The 15,394-nt window shown below is 37.2% G+C and overlaps 1 protein-coding gene across 1 annotated transcript in view; it reads left to right on the top strand.

The window, feature by feature from the left end:
* The window catches only part of LOC134792345 (uncharacterized), a 33,462-nt gene extending 19,203 nt beyond the window's left edge, over positions 1 to 14,259 (top strand). The window contains exons 28-43 of the mRNA XM_063763615.1: positions 419 to 517; positions 2,402 to 2,648; positions 3,151 to 3,437; positions 3,715 to 3,870; positions 4,392 to 4,709; positions 4,918 to 5,101; positions 5,256 to 5,494; positions 5,848 to 6,031; positions 6,258 to 6,447; positions 6,553 to 6,653; positions 7,188 to 7,367; positions 8,111 to 8,295; positions 12,425 to 12,592; positions 13,090 to 13,230; positions 13,342 to 13,417; positions 14,001 to 14,259. Coding sequence (XP_063619685.1) covers positions 419 to 517; positions 2,402 to 2,648; positions 3,151 to 3,437; positions 3,715 to 3,870; positions 4,392 to 4,709; positions 4,918 to 5,101; positions 5,256 to 5,494; positions 5,848 to 6,031; positions 6,258 to 6,447; positions 6,553 to 6,653; positions 7,188 to 7,367; positions 8,111 to 8,295; positions 12,425 to 12,592; positions 13,090 to 13,230; positions 13,342 to 13,417; positions 14,001 to 14,204 — 2,959 coding nt within the window. The 3' untranslated portion in view covers positions 14,205 to 14,259. The remainder of the gene's footprint in view (positions 1 to 418; positions 518 to 2,401; positions 2,649 to 3,150; positions 3,438 to 3,714; positions 3,871 to 4,391; positions 4,710 to 4,917; positions 5,102 to 5,255; positions 5,495 to 5,847; positions 6,032 to 6,257; positions 6,448 to 6,552; positions 6,654 to 7,187; positions 7,368 to 8,110; positions 8,296 to 12,424; positions 12,593 to 13,089; positions 13,231 to 13,341; positions 13,418 to 14,000) is intronic.
* The last annotated feature ends 1,135 nt before the right edge of the window (positions 14,260 to 15,394 follow it).

The raw sequence follows: 15,394 nt of genomic DNA, 5'->3' as shown, positions 1-15,394 counted from the left end.
TACGCTAATCACTAAATATAATACGCGTTTACTTACTTGAGGTGTTGCGTGTTAGTATGGAGCAACCAAATCTTGCGCTCCTGATGCGTTAGTTTAGTATTTTCGAGTTTTTTGCGTGATGTTTTCGTAGCAATGTTATACTTATTCGATAGTCAAATGATAAGGCTTTATTTCTGTGTTCTTAGATTCTAAGAAAGTTAATAAGCTTTCTTATTAAACGCTATTTTGTATATACCGCGGTAATGAATGCCAATTTTAATGGGGTCGTTAATAGGGGTACTTACCTTATATTTGACATATTTGGACAGATTTAAACTGCGATTTTTCTTACTCAGTGTTTAATTTGTGTAAATATACTGTAGACGAATTTCGAGCCCCAACACCCCAAGTAGTTAATCATCTATTTTATATTTCACAGCTACGTAGAGGATTCCCCACCCAACCCGGTACACACTTGCCTCTCCAACTTGGCTGCATATCTCGAAGAACCCGAGCTAGTTGAGGTACAGTCCAGAGAGTACAGTATCAGTACATTATTATATATATCCAGATTATCACGAAGCTTGTTCCACTCACACAACTAAGTCACACAGGGGCAAAATAACGACTGTTACAAATCTATGATCACAACACAACCTCAATCTATTATGCACAATTACTACTTACGTGTCTGGATGAAGTCTCTCTGCGTAAGAGTCCTGTTTTTGACTGGTTTGACCTTTAGACAAAAAACTTACTTTACCTTACTGATCTAACCCATCGCTTCTTAAAGCCGGATAAACATGTAAAGTGTCATTCTATGGATCTTGCTAACTATGTAAACAAAAGTCACTAGTAAATTCATCATTCAGAGACAATTTCAATATGGCGGTTTGTTTATATAGTTAGCAAGTTCCATAGAATGACACTTTAGCATTGATATCGACAGGAAAACGAGTCCAAAATTTAAGTGTCGACTACTTTTAATAAAATACCGCGTTATTCTGCAAATGTTTATATTTTCTTTGCAGTATGAAGAATGGCTGCAATCCACCCAAGTCGGGACTCTTCAATACAACACCGCTTTATCTGCTATCACATCAGCAAGAAACAATATGGCTTGGGGCACCACCAATGTCGACAACATTCTAGGCGCCATTAGAGACGATGCCACTAGGGTCGTCACTTCAGTTTTCATGCTTGGCGCTATGGCTCTTTTGGCCGTTGTCGCTTAAAGACATTATTTTTTATTAAGAATTTGAATTTTTTAAGATGTAAAAAAATACCTATTATCATCTAGTAATTATGAATATATTTTATAAAACGTAACTTTAATCCATGTGTACAATTTTATAACATACCTATGTAGTGCATTTAGTCCGAACTCTAGCTGTAAACAAGCCATTTTTGGCTTAGCAGTTAAGAAACATGAAACTCTGCGATTCATTTAATTATTTAAAACTTTAATAAATGAAAAAAAAAAATTAACTTGAAACTATTGGTATGTTATGAATAAAGGACTGTTACATAATTTGTAAATAAATGTTACTTTACATACATTTATAATGTTATTTTCATCGATATCCGAACACCTAACCATTATTACATCTGCTACCTATAAGAAAATGGAAGAAGTATATCAAGTGTATGACGAGGTATTTGAGCCAAATAATAAATAAGCAAGAAATAAAAAGTACTTTATACGTGGGAAAAACAACGAAAATGATCTTCCTCTGTTAAAAACTGGTTTTATAGGCAGTGGAAATAATATGTGTACACCTGTACAGTTAGCTGCAGAGAGAGTTGACCCTTAATTTCTATGCAGGGAGAGTCAGCTATCTATGCAGCAGAGCTGACTGTACTTACTATTATAGTACGTCAGTACCTGCTATTAATCTGTCCTGTATTATAACTAATAAAAATACCTTATTTTTATCTAGATAACAAAGCATTATCAATATTTTAGACCCACTATCTACCTAATCCGATAATGATAATTTATCATATTCAAGTCATTAACTATATTTTGCTGAATTGATTCCATTATTAGTCGGGCGAATGGTGTAACGTGTAAGTCTTCTTTTTTTAATAACTTAGTTTTATGTCAACAAAATCTGCTTCTGTTCTGATTTAAATGTTGAACTGTTATACAATTGAGGTGTAGACCTTTAGCATAAACAATTAGTAAAGATCTTATGAAGAAGAGATCGAAGGAAAAGTTGCTATAATCTGAATTCATGCTTTAGTATAATCGATGGCCCTGAACTGCCTCAATATCAAACTCAGAATACACCTTTAGCCCATTTCTTACTATGTAATACATTTACTTAAGTACTTAAGTATCAATGCTAAATAATCGATTTGATGTTTGCAAATCGAAGTCACCTGTTTTCATTGCTCTATATCGTGATCTCCATTCCAGCATCATGTCGGCCCTCAAACTGGTTATCCTGCCAGCCCTCCTGGCGTTAGCCATCGCGGAGCTACCTATAGACGTGCTCGAGGTCCAAGAAACACTCTACAGAAATGATGACGTGGATCCAACTATTTACCGTATTCCAGAGGATTTTGACCCTGTGCATTACGACGTGGAAATTATCCCTTACTTTGAAGATGAAGGCGATAAAGAAGCGTTTAGTTTTGATGGTGAAGTGAGCCTTGAGCTTAAGGTATGATGTGATACTAAAATAGAAAATTGATTCGAATTACCAAACTCATAAATGAATAAAGACGTTTCACTGGGTTAAAATAGTAGGTTGGCTAAAATGTAGTAGGTAATCTAAATGCAATCAATCAAATTGCAGCCTTTAGATACTAGACATAGATTTTGATGAGTCATCATTATTCATTAGCCTTAAAATATTGTACATCCAATAACAGAGATTGAATGAACCTTGATGACACAGAAAAAAAAATTATAGGACAATTTGACACAGACCAACTTAGTCCCACAGTAACTTCAATAAGACGTGTTATCATATGGGTACTAGATGCAGATTAAGTTAATAATTAATATAAATAGAAAACATCCATAATTCAGGAACAAATAATTGTCGCAAACACACAAATAATGCCCTTACTAGGATTCGAACTCGTGCTTTCTGCTTCGTAGGCAGGGTCACTAAATATGACAAGCAATTTTATATAATTTTATAAATGTATTTTTTACAGCCAATCCGAGACGGTCTGAATTCCATCACTCTGCAAGAAAATGTACGGTCGATAGTTTCAGTAGACCTCTTCGACAGTACCGGGTCCTCTGTAGAGTTAGACCAAGTCCTCCCTTTCGAGAGAATCAGGGAATACCACTTCCTGAAGATTAACCTCAGAAATAATGCGACCTTGGTCAATGGAGATACCTATGTTGTCAAAATCATTTACATTGGTAATATTAACGAAACTCCCCTGTCTCGAGGCGTTTTTAGAGGCAGTTACACAGGCAGTGATGGAAGACTTCAGTGAGTTTTAAAAGAAAATTTGATTAGTCCATTGTTTACTCTGGAAGACTTTTGCTAAGCTTATATTGACGACTTCATAATCAATATGTAATTTCTATCAAAGTCGTGTTTGGTAGAACGATGTATTTATGTGAATCGAACAATCGATGTTGAAACCGAATCTTGAATGAATCTTGCAAAAACAAAAAATAAAATACTAAATGGAATATTGTAAGACAACTCTGAATTGTTAGACGATGATTTAATTTTGTTCACACCAATCATTCTTTCATTACAGCTGGTATGCGGCTACTCACTTGCAGCCTGTGAACTCAAGACAGGTGTTCCCATCCTTCGACGAGCCTGGATTCAAGTCCACTTTCCGGATGATGATTACCAGGCCTACACACTTTGGAGAAACCTACTCTAACATGAGGATTGCTTCCACTGTGGCGTAAGTACATTTTTTTTTTTTTTTTTTTTTTTTTTATTGGAAAAAGGTAAACATTTGACCACAATCTCACCTGATGGTAAGTGCCGATGCAGTCTAGGATGGAACATGCTTACCATATTATGTTAACATTTATTGACAGGGTGGTTCTTAAGATTATTTTATCTTTTTTATCAGGGTGAAGCAAAGGGACTATATTCAAGACAAAGGTTGATTTTACAACTTGGATGCATTACCACGTTATACTTGAAAGTCCCATACTATTTGGTCACTATGATAAGTGGAGATTATAGAGTCCAACCAAACTCTGCGTAGACATTGCAATGACAAAGTGTATGTAAACGTATCACCATCGGCATCAACGTTAGATTTCTGTGAAAATACGACGTTTATTGTGGCAATTCCACACTATGCCACGTCAAAGTTAGCTCAAACGCACTCTATCGAAATAAGCTTCGTCTAAGTACCTAAATGATTTGGCTGCAGAATGGAGCATTTGACCACCTTCTAACTTTTACTTGCAGTCTCGGAAACCGTGTTAGAGAAGTATTCCACGTAACTCCAAGAATGCCAGCTTACCTAGTCTCCTTCCACGTGAGCGAAGAATTCACCGTCCTGGCTGACAACAACGATAGAGAAAGACCGTACCGAATCCTAGGCAGACCAAACGCTGTCGGCCAAGGAGAGTATGCTTTAGAAGTCGGACCACCGTTAACGCAATGGCTGGAAGATTATTTGGGTATCGAGTACTATGGAATGGGAGAAGACATGAAGAATGACCAGATTGCTGTGCCTGACTGGGCTTCCGGTGCTACTGAAAATTGGGGATTCGTGAGTTACAGGTAATTTGATATTTCATTTCAACAAACAAATGCTCTAAGTCCGGATGTGACACGATGCAGCCACAAAGATATTCACATTATGGGCTCGTCGTGCAATTGCTGGTTATTTAAATAATAACAATATAATTATTTTAATAAGAAATTAGTAATTGTTGAGATTTTTTGCAATTCAAGCTAACTTTACAATGCTTCTTTCTTTATGTCCTAGGGAATTGCGTCTTCTGTATGAAGAAGGCGAGACCAACGCTTTGGACAAGATGTATATTGGAACGATCACATCGCACGAGCTGGCTCACAAATGGTTCGGCAACCTGGTCACCTGCAGGTGGTGGGACAATGTGTGGATTAACGAAGGTTTCGCCAGTTACTTCGAGTATTTTGCTATGGATGGCGTAAGTTGAAACATTATTTTAGCTTTGAACAATAAAAGATTAAATAAAATGGTTTCCAACCAACTTACCCATCTTTTTTGGCTGTCTACTGTCATCTGCGTTATTAAATTAATCAGTCTTTTTGTATAGTTGACTAACTTTCAATTTTACTCAGGTTGATCCGTCCATGGAGCTCGCAGACCAATTCCAAATCATGTACGTGCAGTCAGCCCTATCTGCTGACGCTTCTGCTGCCACTCGCGCCCTGCAGTACACCGTTAACAGCCCTGCTGATGTCACCGACCACTTCTCTGGCATCAGCTACTCTAAGGGTGCCACGTTCCTGTTGATGCTGAAGTATTTGTTCACTGAGGAGACTTTCAAGAAGGGATTGAACTATTTCTTGGTAGATCGGTGAGAATTTTTAGTGACATTTATTAAAATATTTTTGTCCCTAGGACCCTTAATCTTTGATATGATTGGAAAATGGGGTAGCATATAATTAGACTGTTGAGTAGTAGTTAATAAAAGTCTATTTTTTTATTCGGTAGACTAAAATGACATTTCATACTATGAAATGACATTTTATGTTCATACTAGGAAATGTCATTTTAGTCTACCGAATAAAAAAATTGCCTTTAGTATGTTTTTAAGTTCTTGAACAAACGATTTTGTTACGTTCAGATTCGTTATTCACTGTAAGCTAAAAAGTCACAATTTTTAGTAGGAACTAACAAGGAAAAAAACTAAATATTGATTTTGCATAGGTCCTACGAACACGCCTTCCCTGAACATCTCTACGAAGCCTTCACCCGCGCCGTGCAAGAAGATAACACCAGCGTGAGCAACGTCAACGTTGAGGATTTCATGAAGTATTGGGTCGACGAGCCGGGATACCCCGTGCTTGACGTTGAAGTAAATACGGATACCGGCGTCATCAGTTTAAGCCAGGTATGTTTCTTCTAAGAAGACGAAGCACTTTATCATACTAATAACAAAGCCGAGCTTGTGCAAAGCCGAAGTACCGGCCTAGTGCTCGATATTGCCGTGAATATGCACAAACAGCTATTAGTTACGGCCAAGCGACTTTTTTATTTTATTGTGTCAAATTTTCCAGCTACTCCTAAACTATAATTAATAAACAAGTCAATAATTCCCAAATCTTCATCAATTACAGGAACGCTTCTTCGTCAGCGCCACAGCCACCCAAACTGAGCAAGTCTGGCCACTGCCTTTGACCTGGACAACCGGCAGCAACCCTAACTTCGACAACTTAAGACCCTCGCTGGTTATGACGGGCAAAACCGACACCGTACAAAAGACAGCCGGTGTTGAAGAATGGGTCATATTCAATGTTCAGCAGAAAGGTTCGTAGATATTTTTTTTACGAATGATTAATTATTAAAAAAAACATATTCTTAAATCTTCAAGTAGTTAGTTCTGTAACTTATGCCCGATGAATCTGTTTTCAGCTGGTATCTACAGAGTGAACTATGACACAAACAATTGGCAGTTGCTGGCAGCCGCGCTGAAGGCCGATATCAACTCCATCCACTACCTGAATAGAGCTCAAGTAGGTTTCTTAAATTAATAAGCGAAGTATCATCGTCTTCTAAGTCAATAATGACTGTGAAAACAAAGCAGGAAATACGTGCTAGGTATATGAACATTGTTATTTTATAGTAATTTTAATGTATAATATGTTTTGCGTTAACTTTGCTTGTATGATTATAATTATTATTTGCGCTCTAAACCACTTAGTTCAAAGCAATATAAATTGTCTTCTTTTAAGATAATTACCTACAAGATCTCTTTTCTAACAAGCGAATTACCTATAATACATGGAACGCTGTAACTATTTGGCTATGTGATTAGTTCAAAATTTTAAAAGTGACACAAAGTCACTCAAGTAAACGATTTCACAAATCTCAAACATATCTCACTTTAACAGTTCGGAATGATTCACGGTTAGTTTCACTAGACTCATGTCGAACGGGATATGAACCGTGTTTACCTTTTTTACAATACAAAAGGTAATCACGGTTCATATCCCGGTCGATATAAGTCTAGTGATATCTCACTTTAAAACAATTGTAATTTATTTTAGATCGTCGACGACGTATTCAGTCTGATGCGCTCCGAGCGCATGACCTACGCCCTCGGCTTGCAAGTGCTGGACTTCTTGAAGGAAGAGACCAACTACTTCGTGTGGTACCCGGCCATCACTGGCTTCAGTTGGCTGAGGAACAGACTGTTGCATCTGCCTGCCATGAGGGAGACCTATGACGTACGTATTCTACCAGTTCTCCCTCTTATTGCTACCTATTGTTATACGTGGTTTGGTTGTTAATGAAGAAGTAGACCAACTATTACTTATGGTACGAGTACCTGGCCAGCACCGGCTTCTCTCACGGTACTTTGATTTCAACAGGCAACTAATACTCATCGAGACAATTCTAACAAATTCAAACAGGATTAGATTGCGTTGTTTTATCACAGAGTACCTGCCAACTCCTGTATCCATCATTAGATCAACTCGATGATACCAACTTACATAAAGTGTCATTCTATGGAACTTGCTAACTATGTAAAAAAAAGTCAGTAGTAAATTCGTCATTCTTTGACAATTTCAATATGGCGGTTTGTTTACATTGTTAGCAAGTTCCATAGAATGACACTTTATGTATGAGAAGCGTCAGATTAATCGAATAATGGGACGTGGGTCTAATTTAGCTTGCAAGATTTGATCCGAATATACCATCGCGCACCGCGATTGTTGCGCCATTTAGGGTCCTAGCTAAATTGGTTAATACCTACTTTTGCTATATAATTTCCAATTTAGCAAAAACCCTAATGGTATAACAATCCCGTGTGGTGACTGCAAACATTGCAAGTTAAATAAAAGCTTGTTAAAGGGTCATAAGTGCAAAAGCTACATTTTTACCACATCAAAAGTGATTATCGTTTCTATTTCTCCATCCACACACTTTGCATATAACCAATAACTTATACCAAAATTTCCACCAATAGCAACTGATGTACATTTTCCTGGACTCCGTGATCACCGACCTGGGCTACGACGTGCTGCCTAGCGACTCCCTAACTAGGACCCTGAACCGGTTCTTCGTGCTGTCCTTCGCCTGCTCCATCGGACATGAGGGCTGCGTCAGCAACGCTATCGACAAGTGGAACGCGTTCAGAAATAACGGTGTCAGGTGAGTAAAAGTGTCCCAAGAACATTTGAAAGATTTTACAATAATAAAATACATTTTTCATTTTGGAAAGACGCCCAAGGAAATGTTAAGAACTTGACCACATTTGAAAGCTTCAGTAGGTACATTAATTCTCAAAGGATATTTTTATTTTATTATATTTTAATAAAAAAAGGTATACAATGAACATTAACTTATTTATGTTAAATAACGACTGTTACTTATAACACATTAGGTATTCAAACTTGGAAATATGCCGAGCGCCTAATAGAACAGTATAACATTTTCTTTGTACTATACCATACTGAGACATTGTTCGTACGAATATCACAGGCGTTCAAAAACCAGGACATTGACTCTTGTAAACGCTTACATACGTGCACACAAATTTTATACCATACGTACAAGCACGATAGAATATAGAATTGTGTGAAAATTAAAACCTCTTTCCTAGAAACTGTATAAGTCCTAGAAGCTGATCAATGATCATAATAAAATTAATTAACATTTGTTGGCACAATCAACCAATTTGATTCTTAGGCCACTATATAACAGAACTACTTATGTCATAATAAATCGATTTATTTATCTTCTGCGAGTGTGCTTATTGAGTAATGTATGTCATGTCGCCGTGTGCCTGCTACACTGCCACATCTCAAAAAACCGTTTTTTCGAGAAATCGCGTCTCAAAGTTGTGAGAGTATAGTTCAGGGTGTTTAATAGGTTCTTACTCCTTTAGTTTTAGGTCTATGAATTTAAAATTTAGCTTTTTTTACTCGGAATGATATAACCCTCCTTATGACCACGACCCTTTTTAAAAGAAATGTATATTTTTTAAGACACAAGGCCCGAAAGACAGGTATTTAGAGTTGTGGCCGTATTGCAGACACATTTTCTAAAGATTTTGGGATGCGGCCAAATTTGAACCCAAAATTATTGGATAAAGGTTACCATGCAAATATAAATAAAAACACCAAAATAGTTAAAATCCCTTTATTTTATCAACTTTGATAGGAACAAGATCACTGTACGCGATAATATGTGTAACTAGCTTATAATCAGCAACATTATCTAATTACTAGACAGGCCCGCAGCTCCGCTCGCGTAAATGAAATAAAGAGTTTGTCTTATGTTTAGTTAAATACCGACATTATTATGTATCCCTGCCAGGGTTTATAACTGTGATAAGGATTTCTTATTTGTCAAGTAGGTAGCCGTTATTTGGATAACTTAATTCGAAAATTTCGTACGTAGGTATTTATTTAAAACTTGTTTTAACATAAAATTATTACTTATTGTTGTAAGCCTAGTTGCAAAAACGTTCATTAGATTACTTATTTTCCGCTTTAAGCCACGAATATGGACGACCACCACCCATAAATCGCCTTTTCATACAAACGTAGGTAGTCCCCATTTCCCTTTCTGGATCTTAACATTACTACGGCTAAGGTGACGCAACGATCCAAAGGACTCACCTGGCGGCTTAGCACGGTCGCGTTTTTATCCCTTGTCACCATGCCTGTCACGTTCTAACAAGTATGTAAGTGCGAAAGGGACGCGCATAGTGATAGTCGATAAAAATGGAACCGTGCTGAGCCCGCTGGCCTCCGATACCAGATCACGTCATGTTTCTTGCGATCTTGCGATAGCTCTCGCCATCGGGCGTCTCCCATTTTGTTGTCCCAAGTACGCTCGTCTCCCATTCTATAACTTTGTATTTTTGGCTCATCTCGGCAGCCCTTTCCCTGGATGAATGACAATGTTTGCCGAGCCATGAAAATCAATCTGAATAATAATAACTCATAAAGAAATTTAAAACAATAAAATACAAATTATTAACACGATAATCATACGATAATATTAATTTGATTGATATGTCATAAATGGCATAATTCACTCGTATGGGCTATGGACTAAGGTTGAGGTTGGCAGCACTTTTTATTTTACTTCGTGTAAAAAAACTCAGAAATACCTGTATACCAACATGACAAACATAATTTAGTTTACTTTAACTTACGGATTATTTGGTCTAATCTGTAGCACCGCCAAACGAAAGCAACCGAGAGTTCCCGAGAAATGGTCGAAGTCGTAAAATGAAGATTGTTATGAAAAATTATTTTCCTTATTGTAAATTAAATACACATCGAAAGCGATAGTTTTTATGTTCTAGTTTTATTCTCATATGTAGATAATAGATTTAAACAGTTTTTTCTTATCATACGTGCGTTGTATTCGAGATACGTGTCAAAAAGTTTTTTAGAAATTTGTAAGGCGCCATCTCTCTTCTTCGCTCGTTTTTTATCCCGTTCTGGTTTTTCAATTTTATATATATGATTATTTTCTAGGACGCAACTCAAAAGCTTCATTTAAAACGTGTGCTATATAGCCACAACTCAAAAGGGCCGTCAAGTTCACGTGCGAACGCCGCGGGAGCAGGCGGCAGACTGGCAAGTGGCTGTATTGCAGGGAATCGTCTGACAATTTATGGTCAAATCCATAAGGCCACTTGTGAGAAAAAGGCTCTTAAAGACCTTTTATGCTATGGCTCTCGAAATAAGGTCGTAAATTGAACAATTTTGAATACGAATCTGCAATAATCCAGAAAATTAAAAATTTTGAATTGTGGCCGTATAGCAGGCACACGGCGATGTGTCTAGTAGTTAAAGCGAAGAGGTTCTATTAGTGGTCTAGGAATCAAATTGGCTTGGCAAATCAAGTAGGCTTAAGTACTCACGATCACTTAATATCTTCGCACAATACCCCTAATAAATCCAAGCGGTCAGTTCGCGTGACCGCGGGCTATTTACAAAATGGCCGCTGTAATACCAATCAGGGGTAATGCCTCAATATCGGCAGGGTAATTGAGTGAAAAGGATATGAAACATTAATCTAGGTGGAGGGATTTAACTATTAAGTCAACATCCAATTTATGAATTATAATTCGTTCATTAGGTATGAATTAAATCGTTCATTAAATAATTTTCTTACAAAATTCCTATTACTTTTCAGCATTGCAGTAGAAGTAGGTTACGTTTAGAAGTAGATTAAAAACCCATGAAATGTGTAAGTACCTAAAGTTTGTCAAAGGACTGTCTTATTTCAAACATAGACAGAGATAAGCATACTATCTTTGTCTTACACTAGTACTAACACCCAAAAGAAAAGTATGAGTATAGTTTTCGTGGTTCTTACTGACTGACAAATTGGTTTGACCAACTACATATATGTAGAAGTAACACGTACGTCATACTTAAGCTTTCTATATTAAAAAAAGGATATGTATTGCTAGTGGACACTATTCGCTTAGGAAGCTCACAGTTGCAGATACCTACACATAAGCGATTATGCTAATGAAACGTTTTAATTTATATTGCTAATAACTATTTAAACGTATAATATCACCGCAAGATAATTAAGAATGTGAATCATTGTAGCCACGCTTTTAAACACTCAATAATTATTTCAACTAATTGAAGACCGGCCCGTGTAGCACTCAGTCCACTTGACACAAAAATGTACGTCCACCGTGTAATAAGAGCGTAACTACAGACCATTAACTTTCTTATTGTTATATGAATAAGGGTTATAGTTGTAATTTTTGTAATCTTTTTGTGCAGGTAAGTACCGCTCTAATAGCACTTATTATCCAATGAAACGGCGATATCATATCAATTAACGATTTCAAAATTAGTATTGATGAATTGATATATTGGTAATTTTTTAAGGATTTCAGGAAAAGTCAATGTTGCCCAGGGGGACTATTTTACTGGTCAAAATGATATGTCGCGTGTTAGGCTGCCTATACTGTGGCTAATTTATAATAGACAAACATTCATTTGTGTTAAGACATTATTATCAGCACAATTTTATTGAATGTTGGGCAAAATTGGGACAAATCTATAAAAAAACCATATAGGTCTATGGTAGGTATTTGTTTAAACAATCTAGAACCTATTCTTTGTTATTGGTGAAGTCTAACATTTACCTATATCAGGAAAAAAAACTTTATTGCCGATAATGCTTCTTTCACCCTGTGTATCTGAGCTTTATGGAACAAACGGCTTTTCTTTCATAATGGTGATAATCTTCGGCCAGTAACCCAAACAATTTCACATCCTACTTTCCCTTCCAGCGTAAACCCGAACATCCGCCGTCACGTGTTCTGCGAGGGTCTCCGCGCTGGTGACTACCAGGACTGGAACTTCCTGTACCAGCGGCGTCTCAGCTCAAACAATCAGGGCGACAGTGTTGCCATGCTGCGAGCTCTTGGATGCACTAAGGATGAGACAGCCGTCAAAGAGTAAGGACTTATTAGTTTAGGGGATCTTAATACTGGCAACTATAATGACTAAGAGTTCCTGTACAAGCGGCGCCTCAACTCTAACAATAAAGGCGACAGCGACAGTGTCAGCGGCTGTTAAGAAAGTATAAACGTCCCCATCGGCTAATTTTTCTTCTACCAGCCTTTCATCCATGCCTATGAGTGGTCACCACTTTAGAACTTAAATGTTTCAACCTTTGATCGGTATATAGCCAGATTAAGTGGCCTCAATACCTTATAATAACACAGACGGGCTAGCGACCGCAAAACGCGGCAGCCGGGAAAGACATTACAGAGTACAAATAAGGTCAAGATCGTACGGAACTGTTGGATAAGGGTAGCGAACCACCAACGCTGGGAGTTGGTGGTTCGCTTTATGTGTACTCCCTTGTCCATGTTAACCCAAGGACATCAATGCTCAACCAATCATCCTTGATAAAATGCGATTCCTTCAATAAGTACTCATTTAATTTCAGAATGCTTGAGAAGATCCTCACTGACGACGTCAAGGCCCAGGACCGAGTGAACGCCTTCACATTCCTGTACATGGGCAATCGAGAGAACGCCAACATCGCCCTTGAGTTCCTCAAGGAAAGGATTGATGACGTCAGAAGAGCGTAAGTACACAAATTGTACAAACTTCTTTAGTCTATATACCAGCATGAAGTAGAATGCATATGAAGGTGCTGAGGTTAAATATATTTTTAAATTTGTTGTCTATTTTACAGAACCATACTCCCGGCATGGTTCAACACCGTACTTGCCAATCTCGCTGCCTACTTGAATGAAGAAGGCCTCAATGATGTGAGTACAATAACCCTCTTGAGGTACTTAAACGTCACCTTGAGTACGGTACTTTACTTTGATTTTCTGTGAATTCTACGAGTACATAAAATAGGGAAAATCAAAAGACAGTGTTTTATAATAAAAACCACTTTAAAGACTGTCTTGAAATAAAATACGTAGTTGTCAGTCTTGCTCCTTTGACAGAGAAACATAGATAAAAATTCATAGGCAAAAACACGTTAATATTTCAACTATTTAGGTAGCCCGTTTCATCATTCATGATAATAGTTAATTAACCAATAATGTCTTTATCGGTCCTCTAAATGTCTTAAGACATTTAATGTAACCGTTCTAATGTTTGATGCCTGTCATCTTTATTGCTAGAAATTAAGATTAAAGGAAGTCAAGTATGGCAAACATTAGTATTCGCTCCGTGCATGACTGTAGTGTGGAACATACATATTGGCAGTTGGCAGCTGCCAAATAGTAGGAAGATATCGTCCCACGAAAGTTCATATTTTCACCACGACGTGCGTTGGCGTCGCTTGTATTTCCCTCACCACCAACTTCACGTATAGCCAATATTACACTTTTTTTTCAGATGGAAGAATGGCTACACGCTCATGAGGCATCCATCCCGGAGTACAGCGTAGGCATCGGCTCCATCGCCTCGGCCCGCGCCAGCATGCAATGGGGCAGTGACCGCGCCGACACCATCATAACTGCCGTCAGAGGCTCCGCGGCCATTGCTGTCCCCAGCTTCTTGTTGTTGGTCGCTTCTCTACTAACTCTATTGAGGAACTGAAGTTATCAAGCCTCCTGTAGATAAATGCTAAGCCAATTAGCAGTATCTGTAATAAAAATTTGTCAGCAAAGAAACATATACCTACCTTAAATTATTTATCTGAAAGTTCAATTTTCAACATCATTTGTTTTTGAGTTACCGCTATTGGGCTTAGGAGGACAGTGTAGATGGTGCAACCGCATTGGAGTTTCGATACATTCCGGTATTTGATCGATCTATTTAGTTCTTTGCATCTCAGTACCTAGACTGCAATGTAATGAAAGTCGCATACTAATTCTCGCACCGTCTAAATGAGTCTTAAGCAAGCCACTGACGAGCCTTCCGAATGGATGCCGTTACAATGGATTGAATGGATGCATCCAAATGGACGGTATCCTAATATTAAACATTGTACGTTTTTGACATTCACTGACCGATTTTGGATTGCAGCCACGCTATTTGGACTGTTGGAAGGCTCGTCAGTGGCCACCTTTAAAGGTAATAATTTGTTGCTTGTTGAAATACAAAAGTAGGTACCTATATCGTTCGCTTGCCAAGACTTCAATGTTATGAAGACTAGGTATTGGATATCTATGTATAATGGGGTAATCAAAATCAAATCACAAAAAATACTATTTTATTATAACTAAGAAGCGATGTTTTTATACTTTTGTATTTTTATAATACTTATACACATATATGATTGCACTACAAACTTTTTGAAAGTTAATAAAAGTATTTAATTTGCTGTGCAGTAAAATATTACATAAATAATGGTTGTTTTATTTATGACTGGTGTAACAAAATGTTACTTTGGTGTCACATAAAATATAATTAAATTAATAGCTTGTTTTATGAAACCTAATTGAATCAAAAGTAGGAGTCATGTATCACAACTGTGCTACGGTAACAATTTTTGTACTAATTTAACCTTTGTGTTTACTACCTTATGACATTTAAAAAAATTACGTTTTAAACACATACTACCGTAGTTTTAATACGCTCTTTCACTATTACTTGCGCTTTTGTTGATTAAATAATAAATTTTGCGATACAAATGCCTTCTAAATATCAAATTACACATTACGGTACCATCAACATACTAACTATCAAAAAAGTTTTTTATTGAGTTTTTGGAATGTTTATCAGATTTTCCATAAATTACCTAATATCCAGCAATTCCAGCATTGAAAATTTTTAACACATAAACA

Source organism: Cydia splendana, chromosome 7 (assembly GCF_910591565.1).
Source record: "Cydia splendana chromosome 7, ilCydSple1.2, whole genome shotgun sequence".
NCBI lineage: Eukaryota > Metazoa > Arthropoda > Insecta > Lepidoptera > Tortricidae > Cydia > Cydia splendana.
Note: the sequence above shows the minus strand (reverse complement) of the source record. Positions and strands in the feature narration are given on the sequence as shown.